This window comes from Procambarus clarkii, chromosome 32, assembly GCF_040958095.1.
Source record: "Procambarus clarkii isolate CNS0578487 chromosome 32, FALCON_Pclarkii_2.0, whole genome shotgun sequence".
Classification (NCBI taxonomy): domain Eukaryota; kingdom Metazoa; phylum Arthropoda; class Malacostraca; order Decapoda; family Cambaridae; genus Procambarus; species Procambarus clarkii.
Window position 1 is genome coordinate 19,562,985 of NC_091181.1, and position 24,298 is coordinate 19,587,282.

The following is a 24,298-nucleotide window of genomic DNA, read 5'->3' on the forward strand; positions in this document are numbered from 1 at the left end:
AGTTCAAGGAAATTGGCGTAATAACCACGAATGTTCCACTGAAGAATAGACATCGACAAGAAGAGAAAGGACAGTAACAGATAACAACGAAGAAACAAAGGTGAAAAAAGGAACACAGCACATTAAAGAAGCGCAGGATCAGGGTCAGGGTCAGCGAAGTCAGAGTTAGGGGGCTTGGGTAAACTGATTGAAGAACGAGGGAAGGGAACTGGACGACTGACCAGGGGCAGACGAGCAGGGTCTGGAGGAGGAAGAGGGGTGGGGGGACAACCGAGGGTCAAGGACAGCAGCAGAAGGGGCAGAAACCAGGGAGAGCACCTCAGGAAGGGCAGCAACTGAGAGGGAAGTGGGGGTCAGAGACCTCCATAGCAGGAACAGGGGGCGGAACCACCGAAAAGGGAGGGGATGGAGCGAGATGTCAGCGGTAAGGGGTGAGGAAGAAAGCAAAACCTTCTCTGCCAGGAAGGAGGGAGGAGAGAAGCCAGAGTTACGCTTGTGATTCAAAGAGACAGGCGTCCCAGCCACAATGTACTGGGCAACAGATTCTAGCGTTTCAACAGGAGAAGCAGAACGAGACCAAACACGACGGCCGTTGGGAGAGCGATGGACATCAGCCTGCGCTGACAGGTGGTGTGGAGCTAAGAGACGGAGGAGAAGGATGGGAAAGAGGATCGGAGGAAGACGAGGAAGAAGACACAGGAGACAACAGACTGGGAAGAAAGAAGGGGAACCCCAAACAGAGAGGCAGGAGGGGGACCCTTCGGGACAGAACGCAAAGGAACAGAAGAGGAGGCGGTGGACGTGTCTGAATCTAAGGCCTGGAAACGGCTGTGAGACTGAGGAAGGTGGGAAGGACGAGGAGAGGAAGAACACATCAGGCGAGCATAATAGACGTTATCATAAGAAGGGGGGGGGGAGACGGCAAATTTGGCGCTTCGCTTCAGGAAAAGACAAAGGCTCCCAGTGTTTCAAGTTGAGGACGGCTGCCTCATGCTTGTAATGTATACATGCGCGGGAGAAGGTAGGGTGGGCCTCACCACATTTGAGGCAGCGAGCCTGGGGAGAAGTGCACTCCGACTTAGAGTGGCCTTCGTCCCCACACACAGGACAGAGAGAGACAGTACTGGAGCAGCGGAGGGCTCCATGCCCAAACCTCCTGCACTTGTTGCAGAGCCGAGGAGAGGGAATGTACTCCTGAACGGAGCACCTGGCACCAGCAAGAATGACAGAGGGCGGAAGGGTCCTACCATAAATTTCCTTAAGTACTTTCGTATATTAATAAATCTTCAGAAGGAGTCTAGCGATTCCTTCTGAAGATATATTAATATACGAAAGTACTTAAGGAAATTCCTGTTTCAGTTCTTCCTCCGTGGTCTGACACTGTCATATATACATACATATATACATATATACATATATATATATATATATATATATATATATATATATATATATATATATATATATATATATATATATTTACATACATATATATATATATATATATATATATATGACAATGTCAGACCACGGAGGAAAAATGAAACAGGAAATTTCCTTAAGTACTTTCGTATATTAAATACATCTTCAGAAGGTCGACCTTCTGAAGATGTATTTAATATACGAAAGTACTTAAGGAAATTTCCTGTTTCATTTTTCCTCCGTGGTCTGACATTGTCACATTCTTAATCACGTGTTTATTTTCGTGATATACACACATATATATATATATATATATATATATATATATATATATATATATATATATATATATATAATGTGTGTGTATTTTGTGTGTGAGTATGCGCATTGTGTGAGTATGTGTGTGTGTGTGTGTGTGTGTGTGTGTGTGTGTGTGTGTGTGTGTGTGTGTGTGTGTGTGTGTGTGTGTGTGTGTGTGTGTGTGTACTAACCTAATTGTACTCACCTAATTGTGCTTGTGGGGGTTGAGCTTTGGCTCTTTGGTCCCGCCTCTCAACCGTCAATCAACTGGTGTACAGATTCCTGAGCCTACTGGGCTCTATCATATCTACATTTGAAACTGTGTATGGAGTCAGCCTCCACCACATCACTTCCTAGTGCATTCCATTTACTAACTACTCTGACACTGAAAAAGTTCTTTCTAATGTCTCTGTGGCTCACTTGGGTACTCAGTTTCCACCTGTGTCCCCTTCTTCGCGTCCCTCCAGTGTTGAATAGCGTGTGTGTGTGTGTGTACGTACCGATGAAGCAAGTAATTATCAAAAGAAGGCACCAAACTGGTAAGGCTATGTTGCACTATCAAATGTGCGGAATAATCAGAGGGCGCAAAATATCACTCAGGATGAAAAGAAGAAAAATGCATAAGGCGAACAATATCAAAGGTATCCGATTCACCAAGAATTCTATTGAGGGCCAAGTGACTGCGAGGGACGGTCGAGAAGCAAGACCCATGTACATCCTGGAAGTCAGGACACTCAACAAGGACATGCATGACCGTAAGAGGGACAATATGCCGTTTGAACAATAAGAAGCAGGGCGGCACTCCATTAAGTGCCCGTGAGTTAAACGTGTATGGCCAATACATAACCTCACCAGAGCCGTTTCCGATCGCCGGTTACGGTGGAAGGATGAAGGCCACAGGGACACATTACTCGTAAGAGCATGCAGTTTATTACCAGTAACAGAAGACCAACGACCCTGGCATTGGGCAAGGTTGGAAGAATGAATAACTGAATAAAAGTCAGAACATGGAATACCTTTACAGGAAAATGGGACAAGTGCAGATAGCTTCCTTAGTGGCAACATCTGCATGCTCATTTAAAGACACACCAATATGGCTGGGAACCCAGAAAAACATTTTGTAAGACAACCATACAGAAGGAGGTAGGTAGTGAAGAGAAACAGAAACCATAGGAGGGGTAAAGGTCAAGGTACGACATAAGCGAGGGTGAGGGTGTTGTAAGGACTGTGCAAGGTAGTGAAGACAGTAGCGATTACAGCAATCCTGTGGAGACGGGACGCTAGTTTCAACATACAGGCTTAGGGTAGTAGTCGAATGAAAGGCACTAGAGCTGAGGCGTAACTCAGTATGATGCAGAGCATCAAGACGGCGAAGGAGATGCAAACGAGTAAGTAGGGCAACCTTAATCGAGTTTAGACAGAACGAGAGAGGAATGTAAAGAGAAAAGCGAGCACCTATGAGCTCCCCAAGAAATATGGGACAAGACCTTAAGTAAGTTAAGGGCCTTAGAGCATTCAACTCCGAGGTAAGTTATATGGGGCGATCAAGACAACAAGAAAGTCAAAGATTAGCCCCAAAATCTTTGTACAAAAGGGGCTAAAGCGACAGAGTGGGGACGAAGAACGACCTGTTTCCGAGTTAAAGTCATCTCACATGTTTTAGTTGTAGAGATCCTGAAGCCATGATTGGTGGCCCAAGACGACACTGCATCAATCGCAAGTTGAAGCCGCCGTTGAAAGAAAGGCGAATCTTCACCTCGACAGCACAGGGTAAGGTCGTCGACATAGAAAGCAGAGAAGATGCCATAAGGAAGGTAAAGGTGGTCAGATCAGACATAGCTGGGACACGAGGCTCAACCAATGGGATGGGAAGCAGTAATAGAGTCGGAATCAGAGGGTGGAGAAGAAAGTAACTACTCCTTACCTGCCGGGAAGGAAGAAGGATAGGAGCCAACTTACGTTTCTGACTTAAAGAGACAGGTGTCAGCAGCAACGTAATGGGTGACAGTCATCAGTCTCAACTGGAGGGCCAAGAGATGGGAAATGGGGGCTGGGAAGAAGGATCGGGGAGGAGACGGGAAAGAAGATACAGGAGACATGGCAGACTGGGAAGGAAGGAGGAAAACCCTAGATGGAGAACCAGGAGGAGGAGGACCCCTTTGTTCAGAATGTAAAGGAACAGGGGAGGAAGCGGTGGGCATGTCCGGGTCCAAGGCCTGTAAATGGTTGAGAGACTAAGAAAGGAGGGAAGGGCGAGAAGAGGTGGAATGCATCACACGAGCACAAGATATGCTAGCGAAAGAGCATAAAGATATGCTAGCATCTCGCCTCAGGAAAAGACAAACGCTTATAGTGCTTTAATTTGAAGATGGCTTCCTCAAATTTGTAGTGTATACACGCGTAGGAGAAGGTAGGATGGACATCACCGCAATTGAGGCAGTGAGCCTGGGAAGAACACTTCGTCTTTGAATGATCCGAGTCCCCACACATGGGGAATTGAGACACTGCACTTGTGCATTTGAGGGCACCATGCCCAAATTTCCAGCACTTATTGCAAAGACTAGAAGAGGGAATGTACTCCTCCTGAACGGAGCATCTGACACCAGCAAGAATTATAGAAGGTGGAATGGTCCTATTATTAAAAGTGATCTTCACAACTCTAAGAGGCTGATGACGATGATCAGGAGGGAGTCAAGTGAATGTATCAACATGAAGAACAGAATGATTTGGGCTTCAAGGTTTAATATCCTCATGGAAGTCTTTCAGGTCCCTAACACCAGTTGCAACATGGAGTGGGAGGATAACAGTGCCAATACTGGCATTTAAATGGGCATTTTTGGAGACCCTAACAGAGGTCTCCCCAATGTTGGACAATGTGGCTAAGCGGGCAGCTGCATCCTGAGAAGGAGCAGCAACGACACATGTTCCAAAACAGGTGGGGTTAAAAATAACAGAGACATTCACCGAGTCAACCAGATGTTTATGGAGGAAGAAATCGTCAGGACATGTAGAATCCAGATGGTTGAGATCAAAGCATTTAGTCCACGGACAGGACCAAACAAGGAGTGGAACGTACTAGCACTGGAAGGAACTGTGCGAGTGCGTATATCAGGAAGTCGGCGCCGAGCACCCCCAATGAGAGGGCCGAGGGAGGAAAGGCACAGTTGTCATAATGAGAGAAGTAGTTACTCCAGGTGATGAGGTGGTCACCACCGGAGGCTTGAGGCTCAACCCTACCACAGAGGGTGGAAAGGGGGGGAGGTTAGTCTGGATGTTCAAAGGAGTAGCTTGGTCTGGGCCCAATGTAGCGGGGGCTACAGAGCCCAATCTTCTAACATAGTCCGACTCAGGGGCCTGGTCGCCCACCCCATGAGCCTGGGAAGTTATAAGAGGATCATTCAGCAGCATAGAAACGAGTAGGTAATAATTTCATTCACGAATATGCCTACAAACCTCCATGGAGCCACAATTAGAGGATAGGACACCTGACAAGATGGACCCCCCATCTCCCCAGGGGTGCATCATGAGTATACACCCCACAATCGCCACCTTAAGATTATTCTGTCGATATCAAATTCAGCAACGAAGGCGAGAATTGACAATAAAAAAAAAAAAGAGTCCCATTGCTTGCAACATCGGGTACCACAGTTCTACGGGCGAGAGTGTGTGCTGCCATCCCAAACACCTGGGCATCAAAACAGAAGACGCCCAAAAGCATAATCAAGAATGGCAAAATGTCAGTGGGAAATAACAATTAGAAAGGAGAAGAGGGGTGGGGGGGGGGGGAAGAAAAATGAATCATAAGGAAGAGGTAAAAAATCTTCCAGCACAATTTGTGAAGACAGCAGCAAGAGCATAAGGTTTCGAAGGGACAGAGGATTGTCTCATGGAACATTACACTTCGGCAGCAGCTCACCAAGCCCCCTCACGATGACAACGTGCTGGAATGGGAGGGGGGCATATGAGGGTGTGCAGGAGGTATGGTGGGTGAAATGACAAGGAAGTTACATCCGAAATGCATGTTCAGTTTGATTATGATGGCAATGTTCGTGCTCAGCCAGTCAGCATACAACAATGTATACTGATGCATTAACAACACTCAATGGTGTTATGATCTCAGCCTGCAGGAGAAACGAGTCTCCCTCCTTGAGAGTTATTCAGCAAGCCTGACCTAACCAGAAGGTCTAGAAAATATAGAGGCAATAACACAGATGTAAAATAGTTGGTAGGATTTAAATGACAATTTAAGATTATGGGCAGTGAAGAAGAAAACAGATAAATGACTGGCTAGGAGATGTGGACATTTTGCTGGAGGCGTGAGGCTCGCTTCTGGAGGGCTTTGACCTCACTTGAGGCCAGACATCGCAGGGGGAAAGCCGCGCTCCGTTGAGCTCCCATCAGAAAGGAACCCCTAGTGATATATCTCCAAGAGAAGAGAAGTGTGTAGACGTGCCAGCTGTAGAATCGAGCTGGGAACGTTGTGGTCTCAAGTCCTGGTCGACTAGGAGAGTATTAAGCCGCCCAGAGACATTTTCGTGGGTTGTGGAACGCCCTGACCAGGCTCCGTCAGAGGCAGGAGCGCCCTCGACGAGACATTCTGTGGTAAGCACGATTTAAGCCAGTTCATAGTGATTGCTTGTAGTTGGTCGTGTGCCCAGCGACAGTAGCGATGTTTATTTATAAGTTAGACATGTTTTGATAAGGCAGAAAGCCTAAAATAAGAGAGTGGAGAGGGAGGAACACGGAGCGACATCCGTCTCCTCTGAGTGCTGGCAGGCAACTGAGGGAGCCCGGCTCCTGACGGTGGAGGACCCTCCCAGCGTGAGTGAGGACCGCCGCCAGGCGAGGTGGAGTATGGACCCGCCCAACGGGGGAGTCCACTCTCACAGTATGTAGAGGACAGATAGAGGTTGAAGGCAAACATATTGTGTGATTATTTTTGTTTATGTGTTAAAGGGGAAACATTTTTATTGGAGTGACGATGGGTTGCAGGTTTGTCTTTGGGGAAGAAGTTTCTGAGAACTTCGAAGCCAGCACAGAGGGAGTAGTTGATGAGACTCCAAGGTAGTGGAGCAGAGGACCTCGAGCTGTGAGGAGAAGCAGTGAAGAGGAGTGTCATGTGCTTCTGTAGAGGTGGTGAAGCACCATAGTTGCTCGAGGGAACTACATGGTGTAGAAGCCAAGAGAGCTGTGGAGGACCCTAGCAGAAGGGTGAAGCACCGTAGTTGCTCAAGGAAACTTCATGATAGTAGCCTGGAGGAGCTGTAGAGGATCCTGGTAGTGAAGCCCGGAAGAACCTGAAGATATCAGGGTAGTGAACTTCCAGAAGTGGAAGGGAAGTTCTGGTGGATTACTTGTAGGGAGTTGATAGTGTTTGGTTGTCATTAGCGTGCAAGACGCAGTGAAAGGTGAGTGACTGTTTGCATTCTTATGTCAAGGAGTGTTTTATACTGAAGTTTAGAGTTACAGTCGTAGGCTGGATTATCTACAGATGTATGTGTTCTAGGACTGATAGAGTGATCGATTGATCATTGTTGTGTATCAATGAACATTTATACTGATATATATATATGTTATTGCATTCAATGCTGGATTTCCTTGTACATGTTTATAGTTATATTCTCTTGCTGATAGTTCAACAGTGTATGTAGACTTGATCTACTTGAGGAGGTTGATAATATCAGGTGGTGAACCAGGAGATAGGATACCACTTGATAGGCGGATGATAGAGTTCTGATGGTGTTGGAGTGCAACCTGATTGTAATAGTATAGAGTAGAGGATTCATTATTATTATATGTGTGTATGTATTGTGTATGTGCTTTGTCCAGTAAATGTATTCCAATTTGCTAGTGTTTGACCTTGTCCTAGTGAGGCTTCCCATGAAATAGTACAGAAGAAGAGAGAGAGAGAGAGAAAGAACCAAGAACCACTGCTGTGGACAGGGTAGAAGGTAATACTAATATGTCAAAAGGGGATTGAGGAGATCATATCACATAAGGAGAGAGTGGGGAGTCACAGCGGCTCGAGTGGGTGTGTGCACGTGACAACGAGGCTAAGTATTGGAGCCGCATCCCCTAAACGTGTGACGTTGGGCCCCTCTCCAAGAGCCAGAAGTGCCCAGGGTGATCTCCTGGTAAAGTATAAACACTCTACCGAGTTGTGGGTTGGGTTGTCCGTAGAGAAGGATCAACGACGACAACACCACCAACACACCAATCTATAATACTGGACAACTGAATCACCAAAATACTTCCATATTTTAATATAAAAAAGTTTTGATTTATTTTTTGATTTATTCAACCCCAGAGTTGACTTACCTGTCCTCCACCATGCCACACATGACTTACCGGTCCTCCACCATGCCACACTTGACTTACCTGTCCTCCACCATGCCACACTTGCTTACCTGTCCTCCACCATGCCACACTTGCTTACCTGTCCTCCACCATGCCACACTTGACTTACCTGTCCTCCACCATGCCACACTTGACTTACCGGTCCTCCACCATGCCACACGACTTACCTGTCCTCCACCATGCCACACTTGACTTACCTGTCCTCCACCATGCCACATTTGCTTACCTGTCCTCCGCCGAAGCAGGCGACCCACAGATTGCCGTCGACGTCTATGGTCATGCCGTCAGGGACCTGATCCTTCAGCCCCGCCGCCGGGAAGTCCAGCAACACACGCTGGTTACCTGTAACACCCACTGGTTACCTGTCGTCACATAACCTTGTAACTCCCACCGACCCATACAAGGCTGTGTTTACATAACACAGCTGGGCTTGCTGCGCATTCTTCAGCTGCAACCACAGCTGTGTATCTACAGGTATGCATATGGCAGGTTCTTACATATAAAGTGAATTAATATGCCAGCTATGTTCATGAGCCTAGTCCATGTTTTTTTATCTAACATACAACAAAGCTTCTTAAGCCCCCAAGATTAGCGCCCCCCTCTGACTGGCCCCACACTCACGGGCCTCATAGTACTTAAATTATTAATTATATGTAATTATGTAATTAAATTTTTTTAAGTAATTATCAAAAGAAGGCGCCAAGCCGAGGAGGATATGTAGCACCATCACATGTGGGGTATATTCAAAAGGCGCTGAATGTCACTAAGGATGCCAATACGAGAACAAAAGCTCATAAGGCAAACAACATCAAGGGCATCCGATTCACCCAGGATACTATCGAGGAACAGGTGACCGCGAGGGACAGTCGGGAAGCAAGACGTACGCTCATTCTGGATGTCATGATTTTCAACAAGCATATACACGACCGTGAAAGGGACAATGCAATTTGGACAATAAGGAGCAGGGCAGCGCTCCATTAAGTGCCCATGAGTTAAGTGGGCAAGGCCATTATGTTACCTCGCAAGATATATAGGTGCAGTCAGGAAACATAATGGATTAGCCTACACCGTCAGCAGACTTGGACTCATCTCTGAAGACGGAGATGGAGTGGGAGGGTGAAGAAAGGTGAGCAAGGAAAAGGCGTTTCAGAACTGTAGGGGGGGGGGGGTAAAAGCCTTAGTCATGCAGCTCAAGGTTCTACAAAACTTAGGAAGAGGGACCCTCCATAGGGGCAAGAACGGAATGACAAGAGGAGAAACATTTTCAACATGAACCGAGATAGAAACTTGCAAGGAAGACACGTACAGAAAGGGGAGGGTGGTGAAAGGGCAACCCGTCCTCTTAAAAATAACGTCACTTTTCGCTCGTATGTGCGCTATGGCCAAAAGTGGATGTAATTTGAAATGAAATTGACTCACAAAAGTGACGTACTGTCCCGTTTTCTGTTTGAGTCGTCCCACCTACTCGGAAAGGTTAGGAGAGGAAACTTTCAATTAACGTTTTGAAACTTTATGAGAATTTCCTGCCCACCTAACCTACCAGAGGACCCTTAACTAACTGTTGGTGGAAAAAAGTCCCAAATTTATTTTCATTTTTTTTATTTTCAAATTACCTCCACTTTCGGCCATGCGGGCAAACGGCCAAAACCGACGTTATTTTTAAGAGGACAGGTTGGAAAGGGAACAGAGGCTAATAGGAGAGGTAATGGTCAAAGTATAACATGAACAAGAGCGAGGGTGTTTTAGGGACCGCGCAAAGTAGCAAAGTCAGTAGCGATCACGGCAATCCTGTAGAGGCAAGATGCCGGTCACAAAATTTGAGCTCTAGGTTGAGGTCGAAAGAAAGGCACCAGAGCTAAGACAGAGCACAGTATGATGAGGAGCATCAAGACGACGAAGGGGTGGAGGGAGAGGCACGACAGCCATAATCGAGTTTAGACAGCATGAGAGCGGAATGTAAAGAGAGGAGCAGCGCCTATCAGCTCCACAGGAAGTATGGGACAAGATTAAGTAAGTTAAGTGCCTTAGAGCATTCAACTCAGAGGTAGGAGTTATAGAGTGACCAGGACAAGCGAGTGTGAAAGATTAACCCCAGAAGTTTAGCAGAATCTTTTGTATGAAGAGAATTAACTTAATGCAACAGACGGGGGTTGAAGGACCACCTGCTTCCGAGTAAAGGTCATAGCACAAGTCTAAGACGGAGAGAACTTGAAGCCATGATTGTTGGTCCAGGACGACATAACATCAATCGCAAGTTAAAGCCGCCGTTGGAGGAAAGTTAAGTCATCACCTTGACAGCAGAGGGTAAGATCATCAACATAAAGAGCGGAGAAAATATCAGAAGCAAAGGAGGAAAGAAGACCATTGAAAGCAACCAGAAAAAGTAAGTAATTATCAAAAGAAGGCACCAAACTGGGAAAGCTATGTAGCACCATCAAATGTATGGAATAATCAGAGGGCGGTAAATATCACCAAGGATGCCAATACGAGAACAGAAATGCATAAGGTGACCTATATCAAAAGTATCCGATTCACCAAGAATTCTATCGAGAGACAAGCGACCGCGAGGGACGGTCAGAAAACAAGACAAATGCTTGTTCTGGAAGTCAGAACATTCAACAAGAATATGCACAACTATAAGAGGGACAATGCAATTTGGACAATAAGGAGCAGGGGGATGCTCCATTAAGTGACCGTGAGTTAAGCGTATATGGCCAAAAAGCAACCTCACCAGAGCCGTTTCCCATCGCCGGTTATGATGGTAGGAGGACGGCCACGAAGATACAGTACTCTTAAGAGTATGCAGTTTGTTACCAGTAACAGAAGACCAACAATAATGCCAACAGGTAAGGATGAAGGAATGAATAACTGGATAAAAGTCGGAATAAAGAATACCTTTACGAGAGATGGGACAAGAGCGGACAGCTTCCCTAGCAGCAGCATCCGCACGCTCATTTAAAGAGATACTAATATGGCTGGGAACCCAGCAAAACTCAACTGATTTAAATTTACTGGAAATAAGAAACAGCCATGTTGAATCTCGACAACCACTGGATGGACCGGATTAAAGGACCCGAGAGCCATGAGGGCACTACGAGGGTCAACGACAACTACAAAGGAAGATTGACAACGAGAAAGCAGGAGACGAAGAGCATAGAGAATAGCATAAAGTTCCGCTGTGAAGATGCTAGTCTCTGGAGGTAGGCGACACATATAAGTTCTGTCAGGAAAAACAACAGGGTAACCTCCACCATCCGCAAACATAGACCCTTCGGTGAAGATGGAAACGGAGCGGGAGTGCGAAGAAAAGTGCTCAAGGAAAAGCGTTTCAGAACCGTGAGAGAGGTAAAAGCTTTAGTGATGCTGGTTAAGGATGTACAAAACTTCGAAAGGGAGACTCTCCGTGGGGGCAAGGAGGGAACAACACGAGGAGAAATATTTGAAATACGAACTGAAAGAGAAGCCTGTAAGCGAGATAACAGGACAAAAAGAGGGAGGTTGTGAAGGAAACAGGAACAGGAACCGCAGGAGGGGTAAAAGTTAAAGCACGACAGAGGCGAGAGAAAGGATGTTGCAAGGACCGCGCAAGATAGCGAAGACAGTAGCGATCACGGCGGTCCTGGAGAGACAGGAAGCCAGTGTCAACATACAAGCTGAGGACGGGAGTTGAACGAAAGGCACCAGAGCTGAGGCGCAACCCAGTATGATGCAAAACATCAGGACGGTGAAGAGTAGAACGAGTAAGCAGGGCAACCATAATCGAGTTTAGACAGGACGAGAGAGGTATGTAAAGTGATGAGAGTGAGCCTATCTGCTCCCCAAGAAGTATGGGACAATACCTGAAGGAGGGTAAGGGCCTTAGAGCATTTAACTCGAGGTAAGAGATATGAGGCGACCAAGACAAACGAATGTCAAAGATTAACCCCAAAAGCTTAGTGGAATCCTGGTACACAAGGGGGGGTGACCATGAAGCAACAAAGAAGGACGAAGAACGACACGCTTCTGAGTAAAAGTCATGGCACAAGTCTTAGACGTGGAGAACCTGAAGCCATGATCGGTGGCCCAAGACGACTTGGCATCAATCACAAGTTAAAGCTGCCGTTGAAGGAGACGCAAATCATCACCACGACAGCAAAGGGTAAGATCGTCGACATAGAGAGCGGTGAAGACGCCAGAAGAAAGAGGAAAGAAGACCATTGAGGGCAACCAGAACAGTGCTCAGAACACTACCTTGGGGCACACCCTCGTATTGGCAGAGAGAGTGGTACCAAGCCTCACTCAAAAGGAATGATGAGAGAGGAAGCTATGGAGAAAAAGAGGAAGATTACCATGAAGGCCGGATGCTTGGTGCTCATGCGACCAGCATGAGCACCAAGCATCGGCTCCTGGAGACAAACACAAAACAAGGAAAACTGCGTGATCAAAAGTTGGAGTTCATGGAAGTTAGCATAAAAACCACGAATATTCCATTGAAAAACAGACATTGACAAAAAAGAGAACAGAAACAGAGATAATAAGGGAGAAACAATAGCAAAGCAGAACACAGTAGACTAAGGAAGAACAAGATCAGGATCGGTGAAATCAGGGTGATGGGGCAGAGGTAAAATTAGCATAGATAACTAAAACAAGGGAGCGGGAAGACGGACCAGAGGTGAACGGACAGAGTCCGGAGCAGCTGGAGGCAATGAAGAGAGGCGGTCAAGGGAATCAGGGGCAGGAAGGACAGAAACAGGTGAGGGCACCGGAACAAGGGCAGTATCCACGAAAGAATCAAGGACCAAGGAAACTTCCATAGGAGGGACAGGATACCCTGCCACTGGAAAAGGAAGTGGAAGCAGCAATAGAGTCGGAGTCGGAAGGGGGAAAAAAACATCGAAGCTTTCTTACTTCTTCCTTCCCCCGGGGAGGAAGAAATAGAGGAGCCAGGCTTACGCTTTTGACGTTAAGAGACAGGCATACCATCAGCAATATACTGGGCAACCACCTCAAAAGTTTCAACAGGAGAAGGGGAACGGGCAACATGACGAACGCGGGAGGAGGGTGGACAATAGCCTGAACAGACAGATGGTGAGGAGGACGAAGAGACAGAGAGGAGGGCTGAGAAGGAGTAGGGCAAGAAAGCAAGGAGGGCATAAGAGACAAGGAAGACTGGGAAGGAAGGAAGAAAACACCAGACTGAGAACCAGGAGGAGGAGGAGGACCCTCTGGCCCAGAACGCAAAGGAGCAGATGGAACAGACGAAGTGGTGATGGAGGTGTCGGAGTTCAAGGCCTCGAAACGGAGAAACCAGTAGAGGGCGTGAAGAAGGGGAACACATCACACGAGCATAAGACATGCCAGAGAAAGAGGGAAGATTGGCGAACTTGGCGCCAAGCCTCAAGAAAATTTAACAGTCTCCGTGGTGTAGTGGTAAGACACTCGCCTGACGTTCCGCGAGCGCTATGTCATGGGTTCGTATCCTGGCCGGGGAGGATTTACTGGGCGCAATTCCTTAACTGTAGCCTCTGTTTAACGCAACAGTAAAATGTGTACTTGGATGAAAAAACGATTCTTCGCGGCAGGGGATCGTATTCCAGGGACCTGCCCGAAACGCTATACGCGTACTAGTGGCTGTACAAGAATGTAACAACTCTTGTATATATCTCAAAAAAAAAAAAAAAAAAAAAAAGACAAATGATCATGATGCTTCAAATTGAGGATGGCTTCCTCAAATTTGTAATGCACTCATGCACGGGAAGAGACAGGATGGGTGTCACCGCAATTGATGCAGAGAGTTTGAGAGAAAGGGCACTCTGTCTTAGAATGACCTGAGGTTCCACACAAGGGGCAGAGAGAGAGGCCTCACTTATGCACTTAAAAGAGACCATGCCCAAATCTCCATCACCTGCTGCAAAGGCGAGGAGAGGGAATGTACTCCTGAGTGAAGCATCTGGTATCAGCAAGAATGACTGAAGAGGGAAGGGACCTACCATCAAACGTGACCTTCACAATGCGAAGAGGCTGATGGCGACGACCACAAGGGGGGGTCAAGTGAAGGTATCCACCTGTCACAACATACCTGTAGTTCACCTGTAGTTCCCTGTCACCCGTCACAACATAGTGCGGGAGAAGAATTGTGCTAATTCAGGCATTCAACCGGGAATTTGTCAAGATCTGAACAGGGGTCTCCCCAATGCACTTCGTTGACTCAATGAGTCAACGAAGCCAAGTGGGCAGCCGCTTCCCGAGAAGGGGCTGCAGCACAGGTGGGGATATAGGTGACCAATGTATCCACCGAATCATCAAGGTGCTTATGGAGAAATAAATAAGGACAAGTAGGGTCAACATGACTAATATCAAAATGTTTAGTCTATGTAGCAGAACCAGACAAAGCCTGGAAAAAAAGAGATTGGAAAGGAATCAAGCGTGAGGCGAGTGTGTAGGTGACGACGCCAAGCACTCCCAGTAAGAGAATTGGTAAAGGCGCAGTTGTGACAACTAGAGACGGAAACATGCCAGGTGATGAGGTCGTCACCACTGGGAGCTTGGGGCTCAACCGCGCCACAGAGGTGGGAGAAGAGCAGAGAGAGGCAGTCAGTAGAGTCCAAGAAGGAACATGGTCAGGGCCCAATGTAGTGGGGGCTACAGAGGCCGGTCTTCCAACACAGTCTAACTCAGGGGCTTGGTTGCCCACCACACGAGACTGGGAAGGGAAAAAAGAGGGCTGTTGTACCGTAACGTTGTACCTTTGGTGGCTTAATCTTCATCAATCAATCATCTAGTAATCACTGAAGGCAAAGGACTCATCATCCTAAACTGGATCCCATCCCATTAAATGAGAAAGCCGATGAAATTGGTAAATTGGTAACTCATCATCCAGTGATCCACAAAAGAATCCAACCTAGCCTAGGATACATAAAAAACACCATCACAAAAAACTCGCACACCTCAACAAAGCTCATCTACAACAGAGAGTAGCAGAAGGTTCGCCCTCTGCAATGACCTTCAGGCAACCAAGTTAGAGAGGGTAAATATTCCAAAAGGAATCCACATGGAAATAGTAGTTCGGTTATATAGACTATGTCTAGGTTACAGATTCGCCTGGGAAATTAGTGAACCCAGAGAGTGGGAATGCATCTTCTGCTAAACAATCAAAGAAAAGCCACTACTTCAATGTCTCCTGGAATATGAAGCAAGCAACCACCCTAGAAGAACTTTAAAAGTCCCTGAATCTTGCAGTAAACACCTTGAAGCCATCAACAATGCCACTCTTCTGGTAATGAAAGGAAATCAGCAGCTGAACACCCTCATAAATACTGTCAAGCAGTATTCTCCCCCGCGATAGCAGCTACATAGTAAGGACTGACGATTTAAATGCGAACACAGCAAGTATTATATCCTTTCACGACCAAAGATCACATTCACTTAAAAGAAATCCGCACTTAAAGGTTATTCATGCCCGTGCCACTTCCTGGGGGCCTAATCTTCATCAATCACTTTGTAATCATTCGAACACTGCCTTTGAAAATGTAATCGTAGTACTTGTGCAGTACAAAGATGAATTTCAGTTTTCTTCAGGCCATTGTTTGTAAAATGTTCGTTCAGTCGTGGCATAAACGCCATGAGCGAGACAAGGAAACATCTAATTATGTTGCAAACTGGCTGATGACTCCGGCCACAGAACAATTGTTTAATACCACACTAAATAAAATCCAGAGTGTGTATCAGTATTGAAAACTTATTACATACTGATTATGCACAAAATTCTTACTAATTTATTCGTTACATTATATTTTGTTTTTACATTTTCAACAATTATATTAAAATTCCCTCAAAAACACAAGTTAATGATATTGATGGAAGCTTCTCCCTAGCCACTAGAGCGCCCACTTGTACAGTTACATTTATTTAGACAATCATAATCAATGTTTGAAACAATTATATTTACTTTACACTGCCGGCCAATATTAAACAGCCTGAGAGAGCAATGATATATCCGCAATTATGACAATTATATATAAAGGTGAGGTCTTGCCTCTTGCAAATTTGAATGTGAGTTTTACTTGTTTCTTTATTTCTATCGACATGTTTTAGATAATTATACTAGTGAGTGTATATTATTATTCTCCGCCCAATTATGCGAGTGAGATACCAGGCCGTCAAACAAAGATCAAGTATATTAACATACTGATGGTTCCAGCAGCATCGTCGTAGTCGAAGTGGTAGACAGCCTTGGCGGGAGAGTCTATGTAGTAGAAATGTTTCCTGTCGTGGCTCCAGGCCAGCCCGTTGGATATTGTCACCTGCAACACATTCACATGTATAACTGCCGGCTCCAGTAGTTAGTGACCTTCCATGTATTACTGCCCACACTACAGTCATTACAGCCTTGCAACAGTCATTACAGCCCGTGTAACAGTCATTACAGCCAGTGCAACATTCATTACAGCCCGTGCAACAGTCATTACAGCCCGTGCAACAGTCATTACAGCCCGTGCAACAGTCATTACAGCCGTGCAACAGTCATTACAGCCCGTGCAACAGTCATTACAGCCGTGCAACAGTCATTACAGCCCGTGCAACAGTCATTACAGCCCGTGTAACAGTCATTACAGCCCGTGCAACAGTCATTACAGCACGTGCAACAGTCATTACAGCCCGTGCAACAGTCATTACAGCCGTGCAACAGTCATTACAGCCCGTGCAAGAGTCATTACAGCCCGTGCAACAGTCATTACAGCCGTGCAACAGTCATTACAGCCCGTGCAAGAGTCATTACAGCCCGTGCAACAGTCATTACAGCCCGTGCTACAGTCATTACAGCCGTGCAACAGTCATTACAGCCCGTGCAAGAGTCATTACAGCCCGTGCAACAGTCATTACAGCCCGTGCAACAGTCATTACAGCCGTGCAACAGTCATTACAGCCCGTGCAACAGTCATTACAGCCCGTGCAACAGTCATTACAGCCGTGCAACAGTCATTACAGCCCGTGCAAGAGTCATTACAGCCCGTGCAACAGTCATTACAGCCCGTGCAACAGTCATTACAGCCGTGCAACAGTCATTACAGCCCGTGCAACAGTCATTACAGCCCGTGCAACAGTCATTACAGCCCGTGCAACAGTCATTACAGCCCGTGCAACAGTCATTACAGCCCGTGCAACAGTCATTACAGCCGTGCAACAGTCATTACAGCCCGTGCAACAGTCATTACAGCCGTGCAACAGTCATTACAGCCCGTGCAACAGTCATTACAGCCCGTGTAACAGTCATTACAGCCCGTGCAACAGTCATTACAGCACGTGCAACAGTCATTACAGCCCGTGCAACAGTCATTACAGCCGTGCAACAGTCATTACAGCCCGTGCAACAGTCATTACAGCCCGTGCAACAGTCATTACAGCCGTGCAACAGTCATTACAGCCCGTGCAAGAGTCATTACAGCCCGTGCAAGAGTCATTACAGCCCGTGCAAGAGTCATTACAGCCCGTGCAACAGTCATTACAGCCCGTGCAACAGTCATTACAGCCCGTGCAACAGTCATTACAGCCCGTGCAACAGTCATTACAGCCCGTGCAACAGTCATTACAGCCCGTGCAAGAGTCATTACAGCCCGTGCAAGAGTCATTACAGCCCGTGCAAGAGTCATTACAGCCCGTGCAAGAGTCATTACAGCCCGTGCAACAGTCATTACAGCCCGTGCAACAGTCATTACAGCCCGTGCAAGAGTCATTACAGCCCGTGCAACAGTCATTAAAGCCCGTGTAACAGTCATTACAGCCCGTGCAACAGTCATTACAGCCGTGCAACAGTCATTAAAGCCCGTGTAACAGTCATTACAGCCCGTGCAACAGTCATTACAGCCGTGCAACAGTCATTACAGCCCGTGCAACAGTCATTACAGCCCGTGCAACAGTCATTACAGCCGTGCAACAGTCATTACAGCCCGTGTAACAGTCATTACAGCCCGTGTAACAGTCATTACAGCCCGTGCAACAGTCATTACAGCACGTGCAACAGTCATTACAGCCCGTGCAACAGTCATTACAGCCGTGCAACAGTCATTACAGCCCGTGCAACAGTCATTACAGCCCGTGCAACAGTCATTACAGCCCGTGCAACAGTCATTACAGCCCGTGTAACAGTCATTACAGCCCGTGCAACAGTCATTACAGCCCGTGCAACATTCATTACAGCCGTGCAACAGTCATTACAGCCCGTGCAACAGTCATTACAGCCGTGCAACAGTCATTACAGCCCGTGTAACAGTCATTACAGCCCGTGTAACAGTCATTACAGCCCGTGCAACAGTCATTACAGCCCGTGCAACAGTCATTACAGCCCGTGCAACAGTCATTACAGCCCGTGCAACAGTCATTACAGCCCGTGCAACAGTCATTACAGCCCGTGCAACAGTCATTACAGCCCGTGCAACAGTCATTACAGCCGTGCAACAGTCATTACAGCCCGTGTAACAGTCATTACAGCCCGTGTAACAGTCATTACAGCCGTGCAACAGTCATTACAGCCGTGCAACAGTCATTACAGCCCGTGTAACAGTCATTACAGCCCGTGCAACAGTCATTACAGCCGTGCAACAGTCATTACAGCCCGTGTAACAGTCATTACAGCCCGTGTAACAGTCATTACAGCCGTGCAACAGTCATTACAGCCGTGCAACAGTCATTACAGCCCGTGTAACAGTCATTACAGCCCGTGCAACAGTCATTACAGCCCGTGTAACAGTCATTACAGCCCGTGTAACAGTCATTACAGCCCGTGCAACAGTCATTACAGCCGTGCAACAGTCATTACAGCCCGTGCAACAGTCATTAAAGCCCGTGTAACAGTCATTACAGCCCGTGCAACAGTCATTACAGCCGTGCAACAGTCATTACAGCCCGTGCAACAGTCATTACAGCCCGTGCAACAGTCATTACAGCCGTGCAACAGTCATTACAGCCCGTGTAACAGTCATTACAGCCCGTGTAACAGTCATTACAGCCCGTGCAACAGTCATTACAGCACGTGCAACAGTCATTACAGCCCGTGCAACAGTCATTACAGCCGTGCAACAGTCATTACAGCCCGTGCAACAGTCATTACAGCCCGTGCAACAGTCATTACAGCCCGTGCAACAGTCATTACAGCCCGTGCAACAGTCATTACAGCCCGTGCAACAGTCATTACAGCCCGTGCAACAGTCATTACAGCCGTGCAACAGTCATTACAGCCCGTGCAACAGTCATTACAGCCGTGCAACAGTCATTACAGCCCGTGTAACAGTCATTACAGCCCGTGTAACAGTCATTACAGCCCGTGCAACAGTCATTACAGCCCGTGCAACAGTCATTACAGCCCGTGCAACAGTCATTACAGCCCGTGCAACAGTCATTACAGCCCGTGCAACAGTCATTACAGCCCGTGCAACAGTCATTACAGCCCGTGCAACAGTCATTACAGCCCGTGCAACAGTCATTACAGCCGTGCAACAGTCATTACAGCCCGTGTAACAGTCATTACAGCCCGTGTAACAGTCATTACAGCCGTGCAACAGTCATTACAGCCGTGCAACAGTCATTACAGCCCGTGTAACAGTCATTACAGCCCGTGCAACAGTCATTACAGCCCGTGTAACAGTCATTACAGCCCGTGCAACAGTCATTACAGCACGTGCAACAGTCATTACAGCCAGTGCAACAGTCATTACAGCCGTGCAACAGTCATTACAGCCCGTGCAACAGTCATTACAGCCCGTGCAACAGTCATTACAGCCCGTGCAACAGTCATTACAGCTCGTGTAACAGTCATTACAGCCCGTGCAACAGTCATTACAGCCCGTGCAACAGTCATTACAGCCGTGCAACAGTCATTACAGCCCGTGCAACAGTCATTACAGCCGTGCAACAGTCATTACAGCCCGTGTAACAGTCATTACAGCCCGTGCAACAGTCATTACAGCCGTGCAACAGTCATTACAGCCCGTGTAACAGTCATTACAGCCCGTGCAACAGTCATTACAGCCGTGCAACAGTCATTACAGCCCGTGTAACAGTCATTACAGCCGTGCAACAGTCATTACAGCCCGTGTAACAGTCATTACAGCCCGTGCAACAGTCATTACAGCCCGTGCAACAGTCATTACAGCCGTGCAACAGTCATTACAGCCCGTGCAACAGTCATTACAGCCCGTGTAACAGTCATTACAGCCCGTGCAACAGTCATTACAGCCGTGCAACAGTCATTACAGCCGTGCAACAGTCATTACAGCCCGTGCAACAGTCATTACAGCCCGTGCAACAGTCATTACAGCCGTGCAACAGTCATTACAGCCCGTGTAACAGTCATTACAGCCGTGCAACAGTCATTACAGCCGTGCAACAGTCATTACAGCCCGTGTAACAGTCATTACAGCCCGTGCAACAGTCATTACAGCCGTGCAACAGTCATTACAGCCCGTGCAACAGTCATTACAGCCCGTGCAACAGTCATTACAGCCCGTGCAACAGTCATTACAGCCCGTGCAACAGTCATTACAGCCCGTGCAACAGTCATTACAGCCGTGCAACAGTCATTACAGCCCGTGCAACAGTCATTACAGCCGTGCAACAGTCATTACAGCCCGTGTAACAGTCATTACAGCCCGTGTAACAGTCATTACAGCCGTGCAACAGTCATTACAGCCCGTGCAACAGTCATTACAGCCGTGCAACAGTCATTACAGCCCGTGTAACAGTCATTACAGCCCGTGCAACAGTCATTACAGCCGTGCAACAGTCATTACAGCCCGTGTAACAGTCATTACAGCCGTGCAACAGTCATTACAGCCCGTGTAACAGTCATTACAGCCCGTGCAACAGTCATTACAGCCGTGCAACAGTCATTACAGCCCGTGTAACAGTCATTACAGCCCGTGCAACAGTCATTACAGCCGTGCAACAGTCATTACAGCCCGTGCAACAGTCATTACAGCCCGTGCAACAGTCATTACAGCCCGTGTAACAGTCATTACAGCCCGTGCAACAGTCATTACAGCCCGTGCAACAGTCATTACAGCCGTGCAACAGTCATTACAGCCCGTGTAACAGTCATTACAGCCGTGCAACAGTCATTACAGCCGTGCAACAGTCATTACAGCCCGTGCAACAGTCATTACAGCCGTGCAACAGTCATTACAGCCCGTGTAACAGTCATTACAGCCCGTGCAACAGTCATTACAGCCGTGCAACAGTCATTACAGCCCGTGTAACAGTCATTACAGCCGTGCAACAGTCATTACAGCCCGTGTAACAGTCATTACAGCCGTGCAACAGTCATTACAGCCCGTGTAACAGTCATTACAGCCGTGCAACAGTCATTACAGCCCGTGTAACAGTCATTACAGCCCGTGCAACAGTCATTACAGCCCGTGCAACAGTCATTACAGCCCGTGTAACAGTCATTACAGCCGTGCAACAGTCATTACAGCCCGTGTAACAGTCATTACAGCCGTGCAACAGTCATTACAGCCGTGCAACAGTCATTACAGCCCGTGTAACAGTCATTACAGCCCGTGCAACAGTCATTACAGCCGTGCAACAGTCATTACAGCCCGTGTAACAGTCATTACAGCCGAGCAACAGTCATTACAGCCCGTGTAACAGTCATTACAGCCGTGCAACAGTCATTACAGCCCGTGTAACAGTCATTACAGCCGTGCAACAGTCATTACAGCCCGTGTAACAGTCATTACAGCCCGTGTAACAGTCATTACAGCCCGTGCAACAGTCATTACAGCCCGTGTAACAGTCATTACAGCCCGTGCAACAGTCATTACAGCCCGTGTAACAGTCATTACAGCCGTGCATCAGTGGTGAGAACGTGGGAAATTATCAGTTCAAGGGCACATCCCAGATGTGAGGTGATAAAAGCACTTGTGGTGCATGAGGATATACATAGCGTTAGGTTTGGTTGGACTCCCAGTAAGTCTGGTATCCCTGGAGAGGTTTTCTCACACCTGGAGTCTGGATATTGTATGATAGTCAACATTTAGGAGCGGCTTATATTACATGGCCAGGAAAAGCTTATCAAGCTGGTACATGGCTTGTGATGCTGCCATCTTGCATGGAGCATACTGACACTCGGATGAATAAGATGATTAGGGCACAACCTGACCTCAGTATCAGTACCAGGCTGTGTGCCAAGCTAAACTCACCCCAGTGATGACCTGTGAGCACGGGAGAAGACCCATTCTCGGAATAGGCCAATGAAGATGCTACTCTTTGATTGGTACTCGCCTAATTGTGCTTGTTGGGGTTCAGCTTTAACTCTTTGGTCCCGCCTCTCAACTGGTCTACAGATTCCCGAGCCTGTTGGGCTCTTATCATATCAATATTTGAAACTGTGTATGGAGTCTGCCTCCTCCACCTGCCTAATGCATTCCATCTGTTACCTACTCTGACACTGAAAATGTTCTTTCTAACGTCCCCGTGGCTCATATGGGTACTTAGTTTCCACCTGTGTCCCCTTGTTCGTGTACCACCCGTGCTGAAGAGTTTACCTTAATTTGCCCTGTCATTTCTGCGAATCTTATTGGTCGTGATCATGTCTTCCCTTATTCTTTTGTCTTCCAGTGTCATAAGGTTTAGTTCCAATAATTTTCTTGGTAGCTCATTGCTCTAAGCTCGGGGACTATTCTGGTGGCATACCTCTCAACCTTTTTAAACTTAGTTTTGTGTTGGGCTGAATATGGACTCCATGCTGGAGCTGTATACACCTGTATGATGCATTCATACAGAGGTTAGCTGAGGTTGGCAAGCGAGCCGGCTTGAGTCTTGAGCATCAAACAACAATCTTGGCAGGTCACCACGACAGTCGGATGTGCTTCTTTCCCAGCCGAGGAAGAGCTACGTGGCCTCACAGTAGCAAACTGCGTCAAGTAACACCACCCAAATTATCACTACCATCCAGAATAACTCATCAGATAATGACATATAATAGCGAGAACGTAGTGAATCATAACAGTTATGAAGCCATAATTTTTTTTAACACAGAGGTGATCCCAATGTTGTGGCCCATGCACCACTATGATCAGCACACTATGTAAGCTACATCACCATTGAGGGAAACCATGAAAAGAGTAGTGCTCAGAACATTACCTTGGGATACATCTTCATATTGCCGAAAAAAGAGAGTCAGAGAGTGGTACCAAGCCTGGTCTGGACCGGGCCGCGGGGACACTAAAAAGCCCCGAAATCATCTCAAGATAAATCATCTCTCAAGAGAAGCCTCACTTTAAAGGAATGACTTGAGAGGAAGAGAGGGAAATTATCATGAAGGCCAAAAGAACGGAGTTGGGATAGACAGAATATGGTATATGCAGGTGGTGTCATACGCCTTTTCCAGGTAAAAAACGAACAGCAACAACGGAGGTTGTTCACATTCACAACAAAGGCAGTACGAATATAGACCTCCAAGTTCACTACATCAGGCGTGCTGCGACACTTACGAAAGCCAAATTGAGAAGGGGAGAGGTGGTGATAGAAGAAGAGAGGACAAATGGTTCAAGAAGATGGCCCAGTATGTTCGTCAAAACATCTCCCCAGAGGGGATGCCAGCAGTTAAAATCACCTAAAAGAAGCACAGGCTTTGATAAGGAGTCCAACAGGTATTTTAAGATCATGAAGAGAAAGAGGCATTTGAGGGGAGATAATTGGAACAGACTGTATATCATTCACTCACAAAGATATGGCAGCAAAGAACAACGTGCGACTGAAAAAGTAGGAGGGGGGGGGGGGGAGGGAATATCATTACAGATCAAGAGAGCAGTTAAGACCCTCAACAAAAGCTGTCGGGGAAGAGAGAAAAGAATAACCATGAAAGCGACCAGGACGAGTGCCAAGCATGAGCTCCTGGAGACAGGCATAAGTGGTGAAAACTGAGAAATCAGAAGTTGGAGTTCATGTAAACTGACATAAAAGCCATGAATATTCCATTGAAGAATAGATATAGTCAGTAACAATAACAGGTGCCGTTGAGGGCCAAAAGACAGAGGAGGACAGAGAGAGAGACGGGGAAGGAAAAGTGAAGGCCACAGTGGACAGAAGAGGGAGAAGATGGAGAGGTAACACTGAAATGAACATCAGGAGAAGACTGGGAGAGACGCTTGTAAGAAGTAGACAGTGAAGTGTGAGGAAGTTCCACGGAGTCAGAATGAAGAGAAGCAGGTTACTGGGAACTGGTGGAGGTATTGGGATCTAA

General features: G+C 47.0%; 1 protein-coding gene across 1 annotated transcript in view; it reads right to left on the minus strand.

Moving 5' to 3' along the window:
- LOC138370585 (regucalcin-like) overlaps nucleotides 1-24,298 on the minus strand; it is a 111,344-nt gene that overhangs the window by 15,426 nt on the left and 71,620 nt on the right. Inside the window, exons 5-6 of the mRNA XM_069334990.1 lie at nucleotides 16,247-16,361; nucleotides 8,306-8,421 (exon numbers count right to left, since the gene is read on the minus strand). Coding sequence (XP_069191091.1) covers nucleotides 8,306-8,421; nucleotides 16,247-16,361 — 231 coding nt within the window. The remainder of the gene's footprint in view (nucleotides 1-8,305; nucleotides 8,422-16,246; nucleotides 16,362-24,298) is intronic.